Here is a 25,505-nt window from a genome sequence, read left to right as displayed (position 1 = left end):
GTCCCAACACCTTTGCGCAACAGTTCTTGGAATTCATAAATTCCAACGCCCCGGATCAACTAATCCATAGTCCCACCAGGGGCTCCAATATCCTAGACCTGGTCATTACCAACATGGGAAATCAATGCTCCATACCTATGGTCACCCCCTTGTTAGTCAGGTCTGAACATAAGCTAATCACCCTTAACATCCACATCCCACCCCCACCCCCCAGTAAAGAAACCACCATAAAAAACTTCTCCAAAGCCAACTTCATGCTACTCAAGTCAGAAGTGGCAAACTTCATGACACCCACGCATACGGGAACTGAAAGTTCAACTGGTGAATCATACACTAAGGCACTGTACGAGCACATCCACTCATGCATGAATCATGCCATCCCAAATAGAACCAAAATGCTCTCATCCAAAAAAAGGAAGCCAATCTGGTGGTCTCCTGCCATAAACAAACTTTACAACAAAAGGAAGATACTTTTGCAGAAAAGAGGAAAATCCCAGGATGCAAAAGAACTCCCTTACTAGCCTCAGTAAGAAACTGAGATGCCTCATAAAATCCTCCAAAGCTAGTTACGAAAATAAAATTGCCAAAGATTCCAAAGACAACCAGAAAGGATTCTATAACTATGTCAAGAATCTAAATGGCAATGCTCAGATCTGCTCTGAGCTAAAACAGAATGGCATTAAATATACTGATCTGAAGGATATTGCCAATATCCTGGCAGATCGATTCAGTGCCAACTTCACCCCCCTCTCACCCCCTAAATGGCCCATCTCAATTCCAGAAGATTGCCAAATTCCAGTAATAACGGCCACACAGGTACAAAAGGCACTCTCTAAAGCCAAAAATACAGCATCCATGGGACCAGATGACATCCCAGGCTGTGTACTACATGAACTACAATATGAACTGGCACCTCACCTAAGTGTCATGTTTAATCATAGCCTCACCTCAGGTTTCGTGCCCACTGAGTGGCGCAGAGCTACAGTTATCCCAATCCACAAGGGGGGATCCACCTTGGATCCTGGAAACTACCATCCCATCAGTCTGACATGCCTTATCTGCAAGGCCATGGAGCGTATTATCATGGAACTTATAAACAAAGACATTGGCAACCTTCAAACACTGGACCCCACCCAGTTTGGGTTTGTGAAGGGCCGATCTTGTCTCCTGAACTTGATTGACTTCTTTGAATCAGTCTCCAGAGCCATAGACAAGGGTAAGATGGTCCACACAGCCTATCTAGACCTTGCCAAGGCCTTTGACACCATCCCCCACTCTGGAATCATAGATAAACTTACTAAGTTGGGCATTAATCCCTATGTCACCCAATGGGTTGCTAAATGGCTTACTGATAGAACCCACACTGTAAAAGTAGCCGACTCCAAATCCAGCTCCAGACAAGTGACAAGTGGAGTACCTCAGGGTTCAGTCCTGGGGCCGCTCTTGTTTGGCATCTACTTCTCTGAAGTACAGGTCAACACTAAGGGACTCTGGCTAACAAAGTTTGCAGATGACTGCAAACTGGGAGCCATTATTGAATCCCCAAATGATGTGGATACTCTACAAAAGGGCCTTACAGAAACAGATGCTTGGTGCCAGAGCCATGGGCTCAAGCTCAATGCCAAGAAATGTATTGTTATCCCGTTTGGGAAAAAAACATGTATCCATGAATTACCATATAGGTGGCAGTACACTAAACACAGAAAGTGTGATAAGAGACTTAGGGACACAGGTGGACAGTGGTCTCACCTTCGATAACCACATCGCCACAACAGTCAGGAAATCCTTCTATGTGGCACACCTCATCACGAAGGGCTTTTCATCCAGAAAAAAAGGAGGTCATTGTCCTACTGTACTCATCCCTCATTAGACCCATTATAGAATACAATGCCCCATTTGGTATGTACCTCTCAAGACATCTGCAACAACTGGAAAGGCCTCAGAAATACCTCACCAGGCCTAAAGCAGATGCCCTATGCTGACCGCCTTAAAAATCTCCAGCTATATTCTGTCGCATATCGTCTACTCAGAGGTGATCTCTGCATAACATACATAACATACAAAGCCATGTCAAACCCAGAGCTGTTGGACATGCTACACTTAAAGAAATCCCAATCCCTCAGAGCTACATGCTCCAGGGATCTAAACCTTGTCATCACAATAAACAAAACATGCTGGAGGGATAGGTTCCTGACCCAGAGACTCCCCAGACTCTGGAATAGATTGCCCATACATGTCAATCAGAGTGCCTCTTTGGACCTCTTCAAGAGGAACCTTGACGACTGGATGGGAGAAAGGAAATTCACCCCAGGGATCACGTCAGTCGCTCTGCTAGACAGGGGTCCAGGAAAGTAAATAATGTGGGAAGAAATAGCAGGGAATTGTTATGGCTAGGCTTATATAGGCCCTAGGGCTGATAGCCTAGTACCAACCTATGAACCTAGGATAGTAAAGTTTTCCTTGATAAAGTTTTTTGTCTGATTTCACCCTTTTTGAGTTCTGGTGTTAGTGTTAGCTCGAAGGTGACTGACTTGTGGTCACTTTGACTAATGAGGGTACGATAGTTGCTGTAATGCATCCATTTGACATGTTAGTGCAACCCTAAGGCAAACAGCTATAAATTTTTAAAAACAAGCTCCCAAAGCATAGGAATTGAACTTGATGTTTGTTTAGACGAGATTACTCACCTGCAAGTTAATTATTCAGGAGTTACATCTTGAAACCTGGGCTCTAGTGGCTTAGTGTAAACCCCACTCCACGAGCACGAGCGAAGCGAGTGCTCGCTCTGCTCCCCGCCCTGCCCCCTATTCCCACCCGCCCCCAGTACTCGTACTTTTATAACCTCAAACCACTCCCCCTACTGTCCACTAACTTCCTGTACCTCACTACCACCCTCTAAGATCAAACGGAATATGACACCACCCAGGAAGCGTATCATACTAACTCTTTTTCCCCTCCTACTTGTCCCTTACCTAGCTACCCTATATGAAACCTGGTCTTACATAGGCTTCCACCACCCAGGCTACCAAACCAAACCCTCCCCCATAATTAACAACAGAGGCCATGACTCAACTCCCTACTCACCCTCCTTGTTAGAATTCGAACGCTATGTAATTATCAAACCTACCAATATTAGGCCAAATGATAAACATTCCTACATAATAATACTCAAAGCCCTCAAATTCATTACCACTCTGAATCACAGACTAGCCACAGATGGTGATATCCACCCCAACCCTGGCCCTTCCTCTCCACTCAATTCTAATTCCACCCTATCCTCCCCTCCACTTCTCAATCTAAACTCTAGACCCTTTAACTCTCTTCTGACCTGTCATCTAAACATCAGAAGTGTAAACAATAAGATTCACAACCTGCATGCCCTTTTAGCTACTTGTTCCCCAGACCTACTATGTCTCACAGAAACCGGGCTTAAACCAAGTATGAAAGACACACAGATAATCCCACCAGGGTATGATATACTAAGAGCAGACCGAATAACTCGTAAAGGTGGCGGTGTAGCCATACTGTACAAAAATACATTACAAATCTCCCTTGCCTCTCCACAACCCCTCCTAACAAACAATGCCGAAATTCTACTTGTAAAACGTCAACCAAACAAACATAAACGCATAAATATAGCATATATTTACATCCCCCCAGGCAACAATAATAACAAAACCTTAGAGGACTTTCTCCACTGGTTAACTCACTCACCCCCAAGAATCCATAGTGTTAGGTGACTTCAACATCGATTGGAATTCCTTCTCATCTAGCTCCTCATCTAGCAGCATAAATCTACATGGCTTTTCTCAGCTCATATCCACTCCTACCAGACTAGGTAAACCCCAAAACAAAGACAACATCCTGGACTGGATCCTTACTAATAAAGATCCTGACCAATACTCAGCAGGTACTCACCCAGAGGACATGAGTGATCACTTACTCACCTATGTTATCAAATTCATGAAAATCACCCCCCTTCTTACAACCATAAAAAAAATCGGGAACAATAATAAATTCAACGCCTCCATTTTTCAAACTGAACTTAAAGCCCACAACTGGACAATACTCAAGTCTCTTCCTCTTGAAGAGGCAGTTATCTACTTCAACACCATCTTCCTCAGGATTCTAGATTCCCATGCTCCAATACGGTCCATTAGAACTAAAACCAAAACCGCACCATGGCTCTCTAAGGAAACAAAATCCAAAATCCTATCTAGAAACAAGATGTGGGTCACATGGCGTACCTCTAAAGACCCACACTCCCACCAAACCTTCCGGAAACTTAGAAATGAAACTAAAAGAATGATCTTAAATGATAAAAAAAAATTCTTCCTCCACCTCCAACACAAACACCTTAATAATCCACAAAAATTCTGGGCAGGTTTAAACAAGTTCCTGCACCCAGACCAGGCAACCACCCCCACTCCAACATCTTGCAAACAACAGTGCCCTGTAAACATTGATAACACATTCAATAGTTTCTTCACAGAAACTATACAATCCCTGATCACACAATTCAAACAAACAACCAGCCCACTCCACTACCCATGCCAGCAGAATACTACAACTACATCAGATCATCTATTTACCTTCGATCCAGTACCCATATCCTCTATAACATCTCTTCTTAAAAAACTAAAACCCACTAAGCTAGCAGCTGACCTTCTCCCAGCTGAGGTTCTGCAAAAAGCAGCTGAGGCCATTTCCTATCCCGTCTCCATAATCATAAACCGTACCTTGTCAGAAGCCTTCATCCCCTCCATATGGAAAATGTCCCACATTATTCCTCTCCATAAAGGTGGTAGCTCACTAGAGCTAACCAACTACAGACCTATAGCTATACTCTCACTCCTGGCCAAAATTATGGAAAAGTGTGTCCACAAACAACTGATGGAACACCTCACCAAAAATAAAATTCTAGCCATCTCCCAACATGGCTTCAGGCCAAATCACAGTACCACATCAGCCCTACTATCCTTTTCTAATACCATCAATAACTTCAGAAACAATAATAAACTATCATCTGCTCTTTTCTTAGACCTCTCCAAGGCCTTTGATATGGTGAACCACATTCAACTCCTCCATACATTAAAAAAACTATCACTCAGCAATTCCAAGCTGAAATGGTTCCAATCCTACCTGTCCAATAGGCAACAGGCTGTTCTATGGCAGGACAAATTATCCACATGCCTACCTGTTACACTTGGAGTTCCCCAAGGATCTATTCTTGGCCCTCTTCTCTTCACCATCTTTGTTAATGACCTGCCCACAATCACCCCCATGCCACATGCATTCAATATGCAGATGATTCGACTATCATCAGCACTGCCTCCAACCTGGCAGACCTCACTGCTTCAACCCAAGACACCTTCAACCTAATAGAAAATGGTTCTCAAGTCGTCAACTGGTTCTCAACCCCAACAAAACAAAACTACTTACTTTCCCACCCACTAACAAGACTCTTCCCCCCACCTTCTCTATTACATCCTCCAATGGAATCACTATATCACCAGAAGCTCACACAAAGCTATTAGGTGTTACCATTGATAACTCCCTTAAATTTGACACCCATTTCAATCTAACCATCAAAACAGTCAATAAAAAGCTTGGCTCTCTATAAAGTAAAACACTTTCTCACTCCTCATGCTAAAATTACAATTGCCAGCACACACCTACTATCAACTCTTTTCTATGCCTCCCCCCTTTTTACAAATGTAAACAAGACAACCCTTAACAAACTTGCTTCTTGTTACAATCACATAGCTAGATTTGCCACAAATTCCACCTTTAGAACGCACCACTGCACTAACTTGAAGCAACTAGGGTGGTTAGAGTTTTCCAGCCAACTCCATTTCAACCAACTCAAAATGGCTCACCAGATACTGTATCACCCAGAGAAAACACCAGCTCTGAAAAACATCATTCACCCCTATATTAACCTGCAATCTTTACGTTCCTCCAATAAGATTTTAGCTCAAACTGCCAAAGCCAATAATTCTGCTGGGGATTCTCTATTCTCAAACTTTGTAGGTAAAATGTGGAACTCCCTACCGACCATGCTCACCTCAGAGCCTTCACTCCTACAATTCAAAAAAAAGCTTAAACCCCATCTCAATACTCTCTGGCAATGTCCCTGTTCCAAACCTGATTAACCACTATCATTTACCCTTCTCTTACCTCACTATCCTTAACCGCTATTTAACAAGGCGCCTCGCCTTTGTAACTGACCTATGTTTTTTTTTATATGCTGCTGTTATTTTTTTCCCAAGATGTGATGTATCTTTATATTGTATTGAGAACTCAACTATCTTCCTTTTTTGCATTAACAATGTTCATATGTCTGTTATGTACCTGGAGCTTTTCTCCCCGGGCCTCTGCTGAAAATGGACATGTATCCAGTCGGACTCTCCCGGTTAACAAATGTAAAATAAAATAAAGAAATAATAGTGAGGACCAGATCTAACATGTTTGTTCCTCTTGTCAGGGAATGAACAATTTATACCAGGGCATTTGAGTTAACCAATTCAAGGAACTTTTGCCCTAGTGGGTTCGGGTTAGGCTAGGGCTAGCGTAGGTTTCCTATGTAATGGTGCGACAATTGAAATCCCCCATAACCAGAGTGTTTGGTACTATTTAGATTCTATTCAGTTTGGTCAAGTAGGCTTCATGTGTGTCATGGAAGTGGGATCTGTAACTGGCTATGACTTGAATGGGGGTCTTACCCACCGTAACCTGAACTTGGAGTAACTCCATGGAGTAGTCCAGTCTACTAGACAGGAGGTGAATTTATCTCTACTTTAGATAGAAACACTGTCTCCTTTGGTTCTCACGTTTTCATTGCACACCCTGAAAGTGTGGAAGCCATTGTAGCCTTGCAAGGCTGGGGTATTCTATGAGGCCTTGAACCAGGTGTCTGTGACTGCACAAAATTCTGCTTCTTCCAGTGACAGAATTGCTTTCAGGGTTTGCAGTTTTTGGTTTAAGCTCCTAGCATTTAGTGTATTTTCTTATGACTTGCAGATTTCACTGTGTGTGTTTTCAAGACTTTGCCAAAAAAAGGCACTATGGTGAGGCAAGAGCCTTTGCCAGCAGCCGAAAGCCTAGAGGGGACAGGTGCAAACCGTCTTTGGAAAAGCAGAGAAGTTTGTCGACCTTGGCTTCCCAGGCATAGTATCTACAGATTACTGTCAGGAAACAAAGTACCTCGGCTAACTTTTCAGTCAAGCAGTCTCTTTTAATGAAACAAGCAATGGATCCAAACCGTCACCAGTAAACCACTGAGCCTTTAAAATAGATAGATTTATTCAAACTGAAGTGCGTTTTATTCCGTACACTTTTCGTTAGAGCCCAAGCTCCAACTTCTTCAGAGAAAATTAGAAACATTCGTACAAGTGCAACGTCAATAAATGAACTGTGTGTAATTAGAACCAATTGATCAATTAATCAATTAAGTTTGAAGCACAACCTCACTCCTAAAAATATTAGTAAACATCAATTTATAAGTATTTTAAAAATATGTATACACATATATTCCAATGAAAAACAGTCTTAAAAATACTTTGGATATGATGAAATGAATTAAATAGAATAAAATAAAATAAAATAAAATAAAATGAAGTTCCCTACAAGGCTTCCCTACAGAAATATACCTTACAGAAATATATAACTCTGTTAAGCAAACATAAATTAATGAATTATAATATTTTACCTTACAGTCGCCAGTCTCTTTTAATGCTCACATAAAACAACAGTCTTACAAAGTGCTTAATCAAAAAAACTTCTTGTAAATTTTAGTACTGTCTCACACAGAAAGCCAGAAGGTCCACTGCTCTAAATGTCCTGTTTCCCAGACTAGAATATGGCCTTCCAATTTTTGCATATAATACAATACTATATATGTATATACTTATGTAATATATCAACTGAGAACAGAATACTCACATTCATAGACACACTGACGATGGGAAAATATTCATTGTATCACCACATTGAAATTTAATTCTCTCTATATTTTCTTGGATCAAATTTCATGTTAAATACCTTAAGCTTACTAACTCATGTGATAATTTACCATAAAATATTACATAACCAGTAACTACACAACTGTAATTTATTCATTATTTCAGAAGGAGATTGTACAGAGGATGGCCTTGTAATTAACTCTTTTTCTCTTGTACCAGGACCTGAGAAAATAACTAATCTCTCTGTCAGAAATAATTCAACAAATACTTTATTCCTGACATGGACTGCTCCTTCCGGACTGCACAGCTACTACATTGTTAATGCTGTTAACATTAGTGGAAATTTGTTGACAAATATGACTGTAATGTCTGACTCTGCAACCATAACTGGACTGACTGCTGGTGGATACTACAATGTCAGCATTTCAGCAGTTTCATGGGACAACACAACTACAGGGGACAGTGTAGTAACCAGTAGTTCTACAAGTAAGTGCTTTTGAATTGCCGAGTCTAATTTTCTCTTCATGGTTTGAGTTAGAAACATTTGTCCAGTTCTTGTAGGATGACTCCCTTAATACAGTGACATGAGATTAATTTGTTTTTACCCATGCACGACATGTCAGACTCCTCTATTAGTATCATGTTCCTTTCCAGTACTTCACTCAATTAATCTACATGTTATTTCTTTTCTATTACTTTAAGAAGTAATTCCTTAAATTAACATATAGTTCTTCATGACGTCTGTAACAAAAGCTTACGTACAGTGCTACTAATTCTGAGTTTTCTGTGCTACCTTTTCTGATATCCGTATGAGTAACATTCAGCATTCTAGGTAGATAAACTTTTCACTTAAACTTAAAGCAGTGTTGTTTCCTGATATCATACTATCCAGAATGCCTTATGTATATGTAACACAGTTCTGATGAAAGAGATTATATATACATTTTGCACTTCAGAGTAAATGACCTTAGCTCAGCATTTAACTTAAACATTTAATAATCGTCAGCTAGCCCCTGTGTACTAAAACACTTTTTAGTAATACTGTACTTCTGTAGTAAGTGCTTAAAATGTATTTTAAATGTTTAATCAATGTGGGCTTCCCCAGGAGAATAAAACACTTTCTGAGGAATGATGTTGTTGTAGGCTTTGTATTGTTTCAGTGTACTTCAGGGTTTCAGCGCAAATATCATTAGTTGTATAAAGAAGGTAGTTGGTATAAGACCAGCACAGCAGTAAAATAACTGATAAAATTCATTAATGACTTTCAAATTCTTGATTCAGAAATTAATCAATTTTTTCCTAATGGAAATGTTAATTAGTACCCGAATAGACAATAAAATCAGCTCACATTGGAATTACTAGTCTTTGACAGGGGTCTTACCAGTGAGAATTATCTTAAAAATCATTTCACAAATTTTCTTGCTGTAAGGCATATAACAAATGAGCTCAGACTAGTTGAAAACTAAGCCTTCATCATTTTAACTTCCTCATAACCTCTTTCTAATACCAGTTTTCCCAGTGCTAGGTCTGTTTAATCCAACCAGCTGCTCTGCATGTAAAAAGCATTTCTGGTGGTCCTTGTCCTGGAACACCCATTTGCTCTTCTTCCTCCTCATCCTCCTTGCCTCTCAAATGCTACGCTGCATTTTGCAGTCAAAACCTCATTAATTTGATACAAACAATATGTTGATGATTCCTGTTTTCTCCTCTGAAACTTTCTAACATATGTTTTTTGTTCAGTAACTACAATCTTATATCTCATTTTGCTGGACTCATTAAAAGGCTTAAGTGTAGTAGAATATATTCTTCATTGCACTGACTGCACAGTGAAATACAATGAAGCTAACAGTATGTAACTACACCTGAAAGGATTTCATGTCTCTCTGAACTTCAGTATGTCAAATTCCTTTGGTCATCTTCAAGTAGACTGATCGTGACTTCTTATTTTGTGACAGTATCAGTAATGAATAAAACTGATCGTTCAGAGAAATCTTATAACAACATATTCTTGATGTATGTTTGGAGCTTCTACCTCATCTTTCCAGACTTGATCTATTAAGGATCTCACAATGTTTTCGTTTTCTTTATTTAAACTGATATGCAGGAAAACCTTACAATCTTGCACAGTGAACTTTCATAAGGTTGTTTATTTCCAGATGGAATTGAGAAAAGCATTTACTTGCTTAGTAAAATGTGCATATTTTTTTTTTAATTCTGATATCACGATGTTCTTCATGTTTCACTGTTGCAGTCATTACATTTGGGTTATCTGCTTGCAGGTAGCCCTCAGTCAGCCTGATTATCAAAGTGTTGGGTCCTGTGTCAGTTGCTGTCTCATCTTCCATGACGTCAGGTAGTCAGGGGTATAAAGTATGCAGCTGACACCATTACATCAGTCTTTCTTGCCATGCGGTGCCCGAAGCAGAAGCAGTTCCTAAGTGCCGGTCGTCCGACTCCTAATATTTTCGTTTTCGAGTTTCAGATCCGAAGTATTCAACACCATTGGAGATCCTTTTTATTGCTTTTAACTGATGTCAGTAAAAGTTAATTGTATTTCTTGTGGAAAGCAAATACCTCATAAAGATTTTCATTCGTACTGCATACCTTGCTTAGGCCCAGACCACAACATCCCTCACTGTCGGTTTTGCGCCTTATTCAAACCTTGAACTATTCGTTATCGGCTCATTTTCGCATCTAAAATTTTTGGTACTCGTTTCAGTTATCCAGAAGTGGCTTCGGTAAGCCACCCGACTACAGACATTTCGAAAAAGTGCAAAGATAAAGACAGAGACAGACCGCATAGATCCAAAGCTGCCGACGATGCTTCTGTTAAGTTAGTCTTCAGTTCGCTGGTACTCAGTGAGGCGCTTTTGCAGCCCCTGATACCCGCTACTTCAGATTCACAGGCCTCTACTGAGGCCCATTTGGAGTCTGTTATGCCTTTGGATGCTTCTTCGACTGTGGAACCTGCAGATGTCTCTACCTTGGATGGGTCCGGAGCCGCTGTACAGGCAGTGGCTTCTGAAGGTGTTTTGGCCTACTGATTTGCATATTAAACCAATGCCATCTTCTTCATCAAGGCCTAAAACTCGATCCATGCTCAGAAAGCATGGTCAGGCCCCTGTGCCTACAAGACAAATGATAAAAATGGTTGAAGACCTTATTACTCTAATGATGGGAAGCCACCATTCTCCATCTAAGAGACCTAGAACTGATTTAACTTCTGATTCTTTTAATCAGGATTCTGAAACTTCTGTTGTCTCAGATGACCAGGAGTTGCCTTTATCTACCTATGAGGATTCTGATGTAGAGGACTCCATTCCCTCTACTTCCCCTTAAGAGGATTTCTCTTTTGGTGAAACTTTGCATACGCTTAGGGAGCATTTCCACTGGAAAAGCCAGGATTACGCTGACTCCAAAAAGAGGCTTAGGGAATTCTTACTCCTACCTCAAAACAGGCCTTTAGCTATCCCTCCTGTACTGGACATTGTAAATGATGCCTTCTTGGAATCTAGCCTGGCCCCTGACACTTTACCTCCTGCTCCCAGAAAATCTGACAGGTATTACAGAGTACCTGACTTTCACAAGTTTCTCCGACTGCGGATCCTGAGACCATTCACAAGGACCCAATAGCATTAAGGCTACTACTGCCAAAAACCCTACCCCCTCTGATAGAGATTCCAGGGCCCTGGACAGATGGATTAAGAAAGTATACACTTCTGCTACTTTGGCCATTAGGGCCTTAAACTGCCAGTTTCATATGTTCAAGTATCAGCAGCATATTATTGGATTGCTTAAACAGAAAATAATGTTGATTCTTGATTGTGCTGAAAATAAAGAATTACAGGGTTTAATGATTTCTGCTGAACAAGTTGGAAAACATACTTTGCAATGTGGTTTTGATTCATTAGAGGCATCTTGCAGGGCTGCTGTATCTGGGTCTGTACTTAGAAGGCATGCTTGGCTTAAGGAACAAACACTGCCAGATCATGTTAAAGTCAAATTACTGGATGCTCCCTTAAACCAAGACCGCCTGTTTGGCAACAAAGCAGAAGAAGTACTTAAAAAGATGGAGGAAAAAGATAAATCTATGAAAACTGTTAAAGATTTCCTGCAAGTACAGCCTCCCAGCTTTAGTAGGCACTGACCTTCTAAGAATTGGTCCTTTCCTGCCTCTTCCAAGCCTTCTCATTCGAAACTCAGGACCAGCAGACCACCCAGGCTTCAGTCTCAAGGTATTCACAGGTCTAAGCAGTGGGGGGCTCCCACTTCCAAAGCTGGAAGTAGTAATACACACCCCTATGGTAAACTGTCACAATGACTTAACTTTAAACCTACCAAGCCCTGCTCAACTGACTGTTCCTTAAGGGGGAAGGATTGCTCTGGATGCAATAAACTGGCAACTCATTACCCAAGACAAATGGGTTTTAAATATATTTTCCCAAGGATACAGATTCCACTTCCACTCCTTACCAACCCCAACCTGTTGGCCAGTCCCCCCCCCCCCCCAAATCAGTGGGCAGAGGCTCAAAAGCAGGTTCTCTCTCTTCTAAGTATCAGAGCTATTCATCCTGTTCCAGATGAGGAATGGGGGCAAGGTTTTTTACTCAAGACTTTTCCTGGTACCCAGAAAAGACAATTCCTGGCATCCTATCGTGGCCTGTCTATCCTAAACACTTTTTTGGTAATCCCAAAATTCAAAATGCTAGCTCTTTAACAGCTGATTCCCATGCTACGCAAAAATGCCTGGTTGGTAACACTGGATTTAAAGGAAGCCTACCTGCACATTTCAGTAAATGAATCTTTCAGAAATTACCTACGCTTCAGAGCAGGTTACATGCACTGTCAGTTCTCTGCACTGCCCTATGGCTTATCTACTGCACCCAGGGTATTCACAACGTGTCTAGCTCCAGTCATTGCATACTGCAGGCAAAGAAATATTCAGATATATCCATACCTGGACGATTGTCTAATTCAGGCAGAAAGCCAGGACATACTATTAAATCATCTGGCATTTGTAAAGAAATTACTAACTTCTCTGGGGTACACCATAAATGAAAAGAAATCACATTAGTACCCTGCCAACAAATTGTATTCCTGGGAGCAAGCTTGAATACAACTTCCCAGATGGCCTACCTCATGCCAGAGAAACAAGTTTATTTGACAGTCTACTTCAAAGTACTGGCCCCAAAGACCCAGCTATCTGCAAGGAAAATGCTGCAAGCCCTGGAGTTCATGGCCTCTTACATTCTACTAATTCCATATGCAAGACTGCATATGAGGAAACTACAATGGTATCTAAAAAGCCCATGGTGTCAACATTCTCAGGACCTAGAATCAATTATTTCTATCATCCCTTGTCTACAGACAGAGTTCTTTGGTGGGAAGAGGCCTGCCTCCACAGCAAGGGACTGGCATTCACTCTACCTCCTGCCGTCCAAACCCTAACAACAGGTGCATCAGACTATGCATGGGGGGCTCACTTGGCAGGGCAGTGCATTCATGGCAAATGGAACCCTAGTGAAATGCACCTGCATATCAATCAAAAGGAAATGTTAGCTGTACAGAATTATCTGACAGCCTTCAAGGACCACATTCTTCCAGAACAACTATTGGTAAAGACTGACATCACCACTGTTATGTGGTACATAAGCAAGCAGGGGGGAACCCACTCATACCCTCTCTGCAGACTAGCCATGGTTTTTGCCTTGGACACGGCTTTGATGACCTGCTCTAAAGATATGTAGGGTGGGGTAGTTGCGGCAAGCTTTGTGATAGATTTGGATGGGATAGAGAGGGTGAAATTTTCACCAAACCTATCTGGCAGCAGGTTTGCTATCTCTGTGGGGTCCGCGTGTGTGATACCTTCGGTAACTAGTTCTGCACATACTTGGGTTCTACCTTTTAGGCTACGTATGTAGCTGTAAAAGGCCTTATGGTTATCCTTGGCTGTGCTAGCTAAGTTTTTCTCAAAGAGGCCTTTAAGGGATTTGAAAAGTTGCCTTATTTGCCTGTTGAGGCTGAGGAGGGTGCTCTACCATTGTTGGGGGTCTCGCCTTTGTTTTCATGGACAGCAACTTTTTGCATTCATTGTAAAGTATGTTGACGTTGGATTTATACCATAGCAGCTTTTTTTTAATATGGGGCTCTGGCTTTGATTCTTTCTGGTACAGCTGAGTCTATACACTTATGCAATTGATTCTACAGGGCTTTAGTGTAACCTTCTGTGTAGCTACCACTTCCAGCTTGGGGTGGGTCTCAGAATGCATTTATACCTTCACCTAGGATGGTATAGTTTGCCTTGATGAAGTTTTTTGTCTGATTTCACCCTTTTTGAGTTCTGGTGTTAGTGTTAGCTCGAAGGTGACTGACTTGTGGTCAGATTTGACTAATGAGGGTCCGATAGTTGCTGTAATGCATCCGTTTGACATGTTATTAAGGACCAGATCTAACATGTTTGTTCCTCTTGTCAGGGAATGAACAATTTATACCAGGGCATTTGAGTTAACCAATTTAAGGAACTTTTGCCCTAGTGGGTCTGGGTTAGGCTAGGGCTAGCGTAGGTTTCCTATTTAATGGTGAGACAATTGAAATCCCCCATAACCAGAGTGTTTGGTAATATTTAGATTGTATTCAGTTTGATCAAGTAGGCTTCATGTGTGTCATGACCCATGGAGATGGGATTTGTAACTGGCCATGACTTGAATGGGGGTCTTACCCACCGTAACCTGAACTTGGAGTAACTCCATGGAGTTGTCCAGTCTAACTAAACAAGAGGTGAATTTATCTTTACTGTAGATAGAAACACTGTCTCATTTGGTTCTCACATGTTCATTGCACACCCTGAAAGTGTGGAAGCCATTGCAGCCTTGCAAGGCTGGAGTATTCTTTGAGGCCTTGAAGCAGGTTTCTGTGACTGCACAAAAATCTGCTTCTTCCAGTGACAGAACGGCTTTCAGGGTTTGCAGTTTTTGGTTTAAGCTCCTAGCGTTTAGTGTATGTTGTTATGACTTGCAGATTTCACTAAGTGTGTTTTCAAGACCTTGCCTAAAAAATACACTATGGTGAGGCAAGAGCCTTTGCCAGCAGCTGAAAGCCTAGTGGTGCCAGGTGCAAACCGTCTTTGGAAAAGCAGAGAAAATTGTAGACCTTGGTTTCCCAGGCTTAGCATCTACAGATTATCGTCAGGGAACAAAGTACCTCGGCTAACGTCAAGCAGTCTCTTTTAATGCTCACATAAAACGACAGTCATACAAAGTGCTTAATCAAAAAACTTCTTGTAAATTGTAGTACTGTCTCACACAGAAAGCAGAAGGTCCACTGCTCTAAATGTCCTGTTTCCCAGACTAGAATATGGCCTTCCGATTATTGCATATAATACAATACTATATATGTATATACTTCTGCAATATATCGACTGAGAACGGAATACTCACATTCATAGACACTGACCATGGGAAAAATATTCATTGTATCACCACATAGAAATTTAACTCGCTCTATATTTTTTTTTGGGTCAAATTTCATGTTAAATACCTTAAGCTTACTAACTAATGTGATAATTTACCATAAAATATTACATAACCAGTAACTACACAACTGTAATTTATTCATTATTTCAGAAGGAGATTGTACAAAGGATGGCCTTGTAATCAACTCTTTTTCTCTTGTACCAGGACCTGAGAAAATAACTAATCTCTCTGTCAGAAATAATTCAACAAATACTTTATTCTTGACATGGACTGCTCCTTCTGGACTGCACAACTACTACATTCTTAATGCTGTTAACATTAATGGAAGTTCATTGTCAAATATGAGTGTAATGACTGACTCTGCAACCATAACTGGACTGACTCCTGGTGGATCCTACAATGTCAGCATTTCAGCAGTTTCATGGGACAACACAACTACAGGGGACAGTGTAGTAACCAGTAGTTCTACAAGTAAGTGCTTTTGAATTGCTGAGTCTGATTTTCTCTTCATGGTTTGAGTTAGAAACATTTGTCCAGTTCTTGTAGGATGACTCCCTTAATACAGTGACGTGAGATTAATTTGTTTTTACCCATGCACGACATGTCAGACTCCTCTATTAGTATCATGTTCCTTTCCAGTACTTCACTCAATTAATCTACATGTTATTTCTTTTCTTTTACTTTAAAAAGTAATTCCTTAAGTTAACATATAGTTCTTTATGACATCTGTAAACAAAAGCTTGCTTACAGTGTTACTAATTCTGACTTATGTGCTACCTTTTCTGATATCAGCATAAGTAACATTCAGCATTCTAGGTAGATAAACTTTTCACTTAAACATAAAGCAGTGTTGATGTTCATCATGTTTCACTGTTGCAGTCATTACACTTGGGTTATCCTGCTGGCAGGCTACCCGCAGTCGGCCTGAATTCCAAAGTCTTGGTCCGGCGTCGGTTGCCGTCGCCTTTTCCCTAACATCAGTGTGCCTGGGGTATAAAAGATGCAGCCGATGCCATTTTCTTCAATCTTTCTTGCCGCTCGGTGCCCGAAGCAAAATCAGTTCGTAAGTGCCGGTCGGCCGACTCCTGAGATTTTCAAAGATGAATTTCAGATCCGAAGTCTTCATTAAAGCTAAGTACCTCATTGGGGAAACTTTTTTCTTGCTCCAGACCGATGTCAGTAAAAGTTAACAATTGTATTTCTTGTGGGAAGCAAATACCTCATAAAGATTTTCATTTTTACTGTATTCCTTGCATAAGCCCTGATCACAACGTTGCTAGCTGTCGTTTTTGCGCTAGATTTAACTAATGCACTATTAAGTGTCGGTACGATTTTGCCTTTCATTACTTTGGCCGAAGATTCAATTATATAATGCCATCGGAACAGCCGATGACTGGAGTTTACAAAAAGCGCATGGAAAAAGAAAAGGACAGGCATCCAAGGTCCAAAACCGATGAGGCTACCGCTAAGCCAGTCGTCGGTTTTCAGTGAGGCGCTTTTGCAGCCCCTGATGCCCGCTGCCTCAGAGCCACAGGCCATTGCCGACTCCCACGTGGAGCCAACTAGGCCTCTGGATTCTCAAGGTATTGGACACTCGGAAACTATCCCCTCAGATGAGTCCAGAGCCGCTGAGTAGGCATCGGCTTCTGAGGGTGTTTTCAGACCTACACAGTTATATGTTAAGCCAACCACAGCTTCAAACGCAAAGACTAAAGCACTAAAGACAAAGAAACAAGTACAGCATTCTCCTGGACAGACTTCCATGCCTAAGAAACCGATGGTCAAAATGGCCGAAGACCTAATTACCTTGATCAGGGGTTCCCATCCCCCTCCTGATAAGAGGCCTAGGCAAGAGACAGAATATTAATCTTCAGATCAGGTTTCCATTTCCTCTGACTCCTCCTCTGAGCAGGAATACTCTCTTCCTTCCTATGAGGATTCTGATGCTGAAACATCTATCCCTTCAGCCTCTCCTCCTGAGGATTATTCTTTTGGGGAAACCCTGCATACCATGAGGGAGCACTTCCACTGAGAGAGCCAAGACTACTCAGAATTCAAAGAAAAGGCTTAGAGATTTCCTTTTACTACCTCAGCACAGGCCTCTTGCTATTCCCCCTGTGTTAGACATTGTGGATGATGTATTTTCAGAGTCTGGCCTTTCTCCTGACTCTTTACCCCCTGCCCCTGTTAAACCAGACAGATACTACAGGGTTCCGGATTCACATAGATTTCTTTATAAAAACCCTGCTGCTTACCCAGAAACCATTTCTCTGGGTCCCAAAGGGGTCAAGGCTTCCACTGCAAAAAAATCCTATTCCCTCTGATAGGGATTCAAGAGCACTAGACAGATGGGGGAAAAGGTTTACACTTCTGCTACTTTGGCTGTGAGGGCATTAACCTGTCAATTTCATATGCTTAATTATCAGCAATACTTAATCTCACTACTTAAACAGAAAATGTTGACTAATTCTGATTGTGCAGAAAATAAGGAAATGCAGGATTTATTGCATGCAACTGTACAAGTGGGAAAGCATACATTGCCATGTGGTTTTGATTCTCTGGAGGCCTCTTGCAGGGCCGCAGTTATGGGTTCTGTCATTAGGAGGCATGCTTGGTTAAAGGAACAGAATCTGCCTGATCATGTTAAAGCAAAATTATTAGATGCTCCATTGCAGCATGATACTTTATTTAGTGTTAAAGCAGAGGAGGTTTTGAAGAAAATGGAGGACAAAGCAACATCTATGCAAACAGTAAAGGAATTTTTACAGGTTCAGCCACCAAGATTTAGCAGGAACTGGCCTACAAAGAATTGGTCCTTTCCAGTATCAGACAGGCCACAAAGAGGAAGGTACAGACGTCCCAGAGGCAGACCCCAGCCCCAGGGCTCATACAGGCCTAAACAGTGGGGCGCTTCTACCTCCAAAAGCGGAGAAGACAAATCACAGTCATACAGGAAGCAGTCCCAATAACTTTCCTCTGCCAGCACCAAGCACTTATTCTTTGGTAGCCCCCTTGGATGGGAAAACTAGCACTTTTTTCTCAGAATTGGCACAGGATCACCCAGGACAAATGGGTCTTGAATATAGTGTCCCAGGGCTACAGGTTCCACTTTCACACCCTGCCAAGGGCAAAAGGTATGCCAGAACTGCCACACAATCAGCGGGCAGAGGCGCAAAAACAAGTTTCATCCCTCATGGACATGAGGGCCATTCAGCAAGTACCACAGCAAGAGCAGGGACAAGGATTTTACTCAAGACTTTTCTTGGTATCCAGAAAGGACAAAGCCTGGAGACCGATACTGGACCTGTCTATTCTAAATACTTTTCTGGACATTCCAAAATTCAAAATGTTGACTCTGCAGCAGCTTCTGCCCATGCTGGGCAAGAAGGCTTGGCTTGTAGCTTTGGACCTAAAAGAGGCATACCTACATGTACCAATCAGACAATCTTGCAGAAGATACCTCCAATTCATAGCTGGCTCAATGCACTACCAGTTCTCTGCACAGCCCTTTGGCTTATCTGCTGTGCCCAGGGTCTTCACAAAATGCCTGGCAGCAGTAATTGCATTTTGCAGACAAAGAGGAATTCAAATATATCCTTATTTGGACGACTGCCTTATTCAAGCAAAAAACAAGGACATTTTACTAAAACATCTGGCGTTAGTAAAAAGATTATTAATTTGTCTAGGGTACACAGTAAACGAAAAGAAATCAAAACTAGTACCCCCTCAAGAGATAATATTCCTGGGTGCAAGCTTAAATACAATTGCCCAGATGAAATACAATTGCCCAGATGGCTTATCTCACGCCAGACAAACAAAGGCAACTGACTTCTTACTTCAAAATGTTGGCAACAGAAATGTTGGCAACAAAGACACAGTTATCTGCAAGAAAAATTCTGCATCTTTGGGCTTCATGGCATCCTGCATTCTACTAATTCCATATGCCAGACTGCATATGAGGAAACTACAATGGTATCTAAAAAGTGTTTGGACTCAACATTGCCACAGCCTGGAAACATTAATTACCCTCCTTCCTTGCCTGCAACAGGAGTTTCGATGGTGAACACAGGCCTGTCACCACAACAAGGGAAGCCATTCAACCAACCCACAGCCAGACAGTCAGTAAAAACAGATGCATCAGATTATGCCTGGGGAACCAACATGGCAGGAAAATGTATTCAGGGCACATGGCCCACAAGCCAAAGGCATCTTTATATCAATCAGAAAGAGATGCTAGCTGTTCAGAATGCCCTGACAGCTTTCAAGGATCTACTTCATCCAGGACAACTACTGATAAGGACGGACAATACTACAGTCATGTGGTACATAAACAAGCAGGGAGGCACACAATCCTACCCCCTCTGCAGACAAGCCATGACTTTGTGGGACACAGCATTGACTTATCAACTACACCTGCAAGCGCAATTCCTGCCAGGAAAGATAAATACTCTGGCAGACGAATTAAGCAGAAACCTCACTGATCCCCACGAGTGGAAACTGGATCCACAAGTCTTCAGCATGATAACAAAGGAATGGGGATGCCCGGACATAGATCTATTTGCCTCCCCCCACAACTGCCAACTACTTAGGTTCTGCACAAGGACTTATCACAAGCAAGCATGGAAAGTGGATGCTCTATCATTCAGCTGGGAAACCCTAACAGTTTATGCCTTTCCTCCTCTGCCTCTCCTCCCCAAGGTACTCCTAAAGGTCAGACAAGAGAAGCCAAAAATGATTTTGATTGCCCCAGACTGGCCCCGCCAGCACTGGTACCCAATCCTAAAGAGCTTGTCTCAAGGCCTAGCCTGGACATTACCTCTAATTCCTCACTTACTGACCCAACAAAACAATCGGATCCTGCACAGCCAACTCAGGACCCTAAATCTGGCAGCATGGTGGATAATGTAGCCATTCAGAACACACCTCTCTCTCAAGCAGTGATGGATGTTATTTTGGAAGCCAGGAGGTCCAGTACCAGAAAATCTTATGCAGAAAAATGGAAGAGATTCTGCGTTTGGAACCAGGCACAAGGAATTAACACGGTTGTACCAAATATTCCTCAGATTTTGCAATACCTAACTGAGATGCTGGACAAAGGCCTGTCGTTTTCATCAATTAAAATCCATGCCTCTGCCATTTCAGCTCATTACAATACGGAACCACCTCTTTTTTCTCATCCATTGCTAAGGCAGTACCTCAGAGGGGCCCAAATTTTAAGACCCCCAAGGAGAGCACCAGTATCTGCATGGGACCTCAGCTATGTCTTGGAAAAACTCATACTGCCACCATTTGAGCCAGCCAATACAGCTGAGATAATGTTTTTATCATGGAAAACAGCTCTGCTCCTAGCAATAACCTCTGCAAGATGAATCTCAGAGTTACAGGCACTCATGGCTGTGGAACCTTTTATCATTTTCCATCCAGACAGGGTTTCTCTGAGGATGAACCCGACATTTATGCCTAAGGTAGTGTCCAGTGTGGCCCTTAAACAAACCATTCATTTGCCTACCTTTTATACAAACCCACAGAATAAGGGTGAGAGACTCCTACATTCTTTGGACATACACAGGCAGCTATGCTTCTACTTGGATAGAACTAAATCTTCCAGAAAGACTGAGCAGCTCTTAGTGGCATATGCTGCAGGATCACAAGGAAAAGCTATCTCTAAGCAGACTATTTCAAAATGGATAGATCACTGCATTCGTTTCTGCTATGCACAACATGGCAATTCAGTGCCTAAGGGCATTAGGCCACATTCAACCAGAGCAGCAGCCACTTCAGCAGCCTTCCTCAGAGGAGTACCAACCAAAGACATTTTAGAGGCTGCAACTTGGAGTTCAGTGCACACTTTTACCAAGCACTACCACTTACCTCTCTACTCTAAATCCAGAGCAGGCTTTGCCACTGCAGTTCTGCAGGGCCTCATAGCCACTCCTAATTCTATTTAGGCCCAGCCACCCAACCTCAGCTTTGGGATTCAACCCAAGTGTAATGACTGCAAAAGTGAAACACGATGAACATAGTACAGTTGTGTACCTACCATAAATGTAGATGTTAGAGTGTACTCACTGTTGCAGTCCAGGTTACCCACCCACCATCCCCCTTTCTTTGCTGAGACTTATCTGTACTTCTCTATTCTATGCAACCTATGTGGTGTATTTGCTTGTAGATGAAGGTAATGTTATATTTTAGTGCATGCTTTTTTATTAGCATAATTTTTAACCTACCTTTTGGGGGCACCTGACATCTGGGGCAAGAAAAACTGAAGAAAACGGCGTCAGCTGCATCTTTTATACCCCTGGCGCACTAACGTCAGGGAAGAGGTGACAGCAACCAACGCCGGACCAAGAATTTGGAATTCAGGCTGACTGTGGGTAGCCTGCCGGCAGGATAATCCAAGTGTAATGACTGCAATAGTGAATACACTCAAACATCTACATTTATGGTAGGTACGCAACTGTACTTTTCCTGATATCATACTATCCAGAGTGCCTCATGTATATGTAACACAGTTCTGATGAAAGAGATTATATATACAACTTGCACTACAGAAGAAGTGACTTTAGCTCAGGATTGAACATCAGCTAGCCCCTGTGTCCTAAAACACTTTTAGTAATACTGTACTTCTATAGTAAGTGCTTAACATGTATTTTAAATGTTTAATGAATGTGGGCTTACCCAGGAGAATAAAATACTTTCTGAGGAATGATGTTGTTGTAGGCTTTGTATTGTTTCAGTGTACTTCAGGGTTTTAGCGCAAATATCATTATTTGTATAAAGAAGGTAGTTGGTATAAGACCAGCACAGCAGTAAAATAACTGATAAAATTCATTAATGACTTTCAGATTCTTTGATTCAGAAATGAATCAATTTTTTCCTAATGGAAATGTTAATTAGTACCCAAAGAGACAATAATATCAGCTCACATTGGAATTACTAGTCTTTGACAGTGGTCTTACCAGTGAGAATTATCTTAAAAATCATTTCACAGATTTTCTTGCTGTAAGGCATATAACAAATGAGCTCAGACTAGTTGAAAACTAAGCCTTCATCTTTTTAACTTCCTCATCACCTCTTTCTAATACCAGTTTTCCCAGTCCTAGGTCTGTTTATACAAACCAACTGCTCTGCATGTAAAAAGCATTTCTGGTGGTCCTTGTCCTGGAACACCCATTTGCTCTTCTTCCTCCTCATCCTCCTTGCCTCTCAAATGCTACGCTGCATTTTGCAGGCAAAACCTCATTCATTTGATACAAACAATATGTTGATGATTCCTGTTTTCTCCTCTGAAACTTTCTAACATATGTTTTTTGTTCAGGAACTACAATCTTGTATCTCATTTTGCTGGACTCATTAAAAGGCTTAAGTGTAGTAGAATATATTCTTCATTGCACTGACTGCACAGTGAAATACAATGAAGCTAACCGTATGTAACTACACCGGAAAGGATTTCATGTCTCTCTGAACTTCAGTATGTCAAATTCCTTTGGTCATCTTCAAGTAGACTGACCATGACTTCTTATTTTGTGACAATATCAGTAATGAATAAAACTGATCGTTCAGAGAAATCTTATAAAAACATATTCTTGATGTATGTTTGGAGCTTCTACCTCATCTTTCCAGACTTGATCTATTAAGGATCTCACAATGTTTTCATTTTCTTTATTTAAACTGATATGCAGGAAAACCTTACAATCTTGCACAGTAAACTTTCATAAGGTTGTTTATTTCCAGTTGGAATTGAGAAAAGCATTCCCTTGCTTAGTAAAATGTGCATATCTTTTTTTTAATTCTGATAATATCACGATGTTCTTCATGTTTCACTGTTGCAGTCATTACATTTGGGTTATCTGCTTGCAGGTAGCCCTCAGTCTGCCTGATTATCAAAGTATTAGGTCCTGCGTGGGTTGCTGTCTCATCTTCCATGACGTCAGGTAGTCAGGGGTATAAAGCATGCAGTCGACACCATTACATCAGCCTTTCTTGCTGTGCGGTGCCCGAAGCAGAAGCAGTTCCCAAGTGCCGGTCATCCGACTCCTGAAATTTTCGTTTTCGAGTTTCAGATCCGAAGTCTTCATCAAAGCTAAGTACCCCGTTGGGGATGCTTTTTCTTGCTTTTAACTGATGTCAGTAAAAGTTAATTGTATTTCTTGTGGAAAGTAAATACCTCATAAAGATTTTAATTTGTACTGCATACATTGCTTAGGCCCAGACTACGACATCCCTCACTGTTGGTTTTCTGCCTTATTCAAACGTTGAATTAATCGTTATTGGCTCATTTTCGCATCTAAATTTTTTGGTACTCGGTTTGAATTATCCAGAAGTGGCTTCGGTAAGCCTCCCGACTACCGACATTTCGAAAAAGTGCAAAGATAAAGACAGAGACAGACTGCATAGGTCCAAAGCTGCCGACGATGCTTCTGTTAAGCTAGTCTTCAGTTTGCCGGTACTCGATGAGGTGCTTTCACAGCCCCTGATACCCACTACTTCAGATTCGCAGGCCTCTACTGAGACCCATTCGGAGTCTGGTATGCCGCAAGATGCTTCTTCGACTGTGGAACCTGTGGATGTCTCTACCTTGGATGGGTCCGGAGCCGCTGTATAGGCAACGGTTTCTGAGGGTGTATTCAGGCCGACTGACTTTCATATTAAACCGATGCCATCTTCTTCTTCAAGGCCTAAAACTCGATCCATGCCCAGAAAGCATGGTCAGGTCCCTGTGCGTAAATAACAAATGATAAAAATGGCTGAAGACCTTATTACTCTAATCAGGGGAAGCCACCATTCTTCTTCTAAGAGACCTAGAACTGATTTAACTTCTGATTCTTTTAATCAGGATTCTGAAACTTCTGTTTTCTTTGATGACCAGGACTTGCCTTTATCTACCTATGAGGATTCTGTTGCAGAGGACTCAATTCCCTCTGCTTCCCCTTAAGAGGATTTCTCTTTTGGTGAAACTTTGCATACTCTTAGGGAGCATTTCCCCTGAAAAAGCCGGGATTACTCTGACTCCAAAAAGAGGCTTAGGGAATTCTTACTCCTACCTCAACACAGGCCTTTAGCTATCCCTCCTGTACTGGGAATTGTAGATGATGCCTTCCTGGAATCTAGCCTGGCCCCTGACACTTTGCTTCCTGCTCCCAGAAAATCTGACAGGTATTACAGAGTACCTGACTTTGACAAGTTCCTCCGACTGCGGATCCTGAGACCATTCACAGGGACCCAATAGCATTAAGGCTACTACTGCCAAAAACCCTACCCCCTCTGATAGAGATTCCAGTGACCTGGACAGATGGGGTAAGAAAGTATACACTTCTTCTACTTTGGCCATTAGGGCCTTAAACTGCCAGTTTCATATGTTCAAGTATCAGCAGCATATTATTGGATTGCTTAAACAGAAAATAATGTTGATTCCTGACTGTGCTGAAAATAAAGAATTACAGGATTTATTGCATTCTGCTGAACAAGTTGGAAAACATACTTTCCAATGTGGTTTTAATTCATTAGAGGCATCTTGCAGGGCTGCTGTATCTGGGTCTGTATGTAGAAGGCATGCTTGGCTTAAGGAGCAAACTTTTCCAGATCATGTTAAAGCTAAATTACTGGATGCTCCCTTAAACCAAGACTGCCTGTTTGGCAACAGAGCAGAAGAAGTACTTAAAAAGATGGAGGAAAAAGCTAAATCCATGAAAACTGTTAAAGATTTCCTGCAAGTACAGCCTCCCAGATTTAAGTAGGCACTGAACTTCTAAGAATTGGTCCTTTCCTGCCTCTTCCAGGCCTTCTCAGTCGAAACCCAGGACCAGCAGACCACCCAGGCTTCAGTCTCAAGGTACTCACAGGCCTAAGCAGTGGGGGGGCTCCCACTTCCAAAGCTGGAAGTAGTAATACACCCCCCCTATGGTAAACTGTCACAATGACTTAACTAAACATTCCAAGCCCTGCTCAACTGACTGTTCCTTAAGGTGGAAGGATTGCTCTGCATTCAAAAAACTGGCAACTCAATACCCAAGACAAATGGGTTTTAAATAAACTTTCCCAAGGATACAGATTCCACTTCCACTCCTTA

General features: G+C 41.7%; 1 protein-coding gene across 1 annotated transcript in view; it reads left to right on the top strand.

Moving 5' to 3' along the window:
* Window positions 1-15,921, top strand: part of LOC122810515 (receptor-type tyrosine-protein phosphatase beta-like) — a 50,305-nt gene extending 34,384 nt beyond the window's left edge. The window contains exons 4-5 of the mRNA XM_044082096.1: window positions 8,184-8,450; window positions 15,641-15,921. Of these exons, the coding sequence (XP_043938031.1) occupies window positions 8,184-8,450; window positions 15,641-15,921 (548 nt within the window). The remainder of the gene's footprint in view (window positions 1-8,183; window positions 8,451-15,640) is intronic.
* Window positions 15,922-25,505: the final 9,584 nt, after the last annotated feature.

Source organism: Protopterus annectens, chromosome 9.part0 (assembly GCF_019279795.1).
Source record: "Protopterus annectens isolate FY-2018-M chromosome 9.part0, PAN1.0, whole genome shotgun sequence".
NCBI lineage: Eukaryota > Metazoa > Chordata > Ceratodontiformes > Protopteridae > Protopterus > Protopterus annectens.
This window is presented reverse-complemented; position numbering and strand designations above follow the sequence as displayed.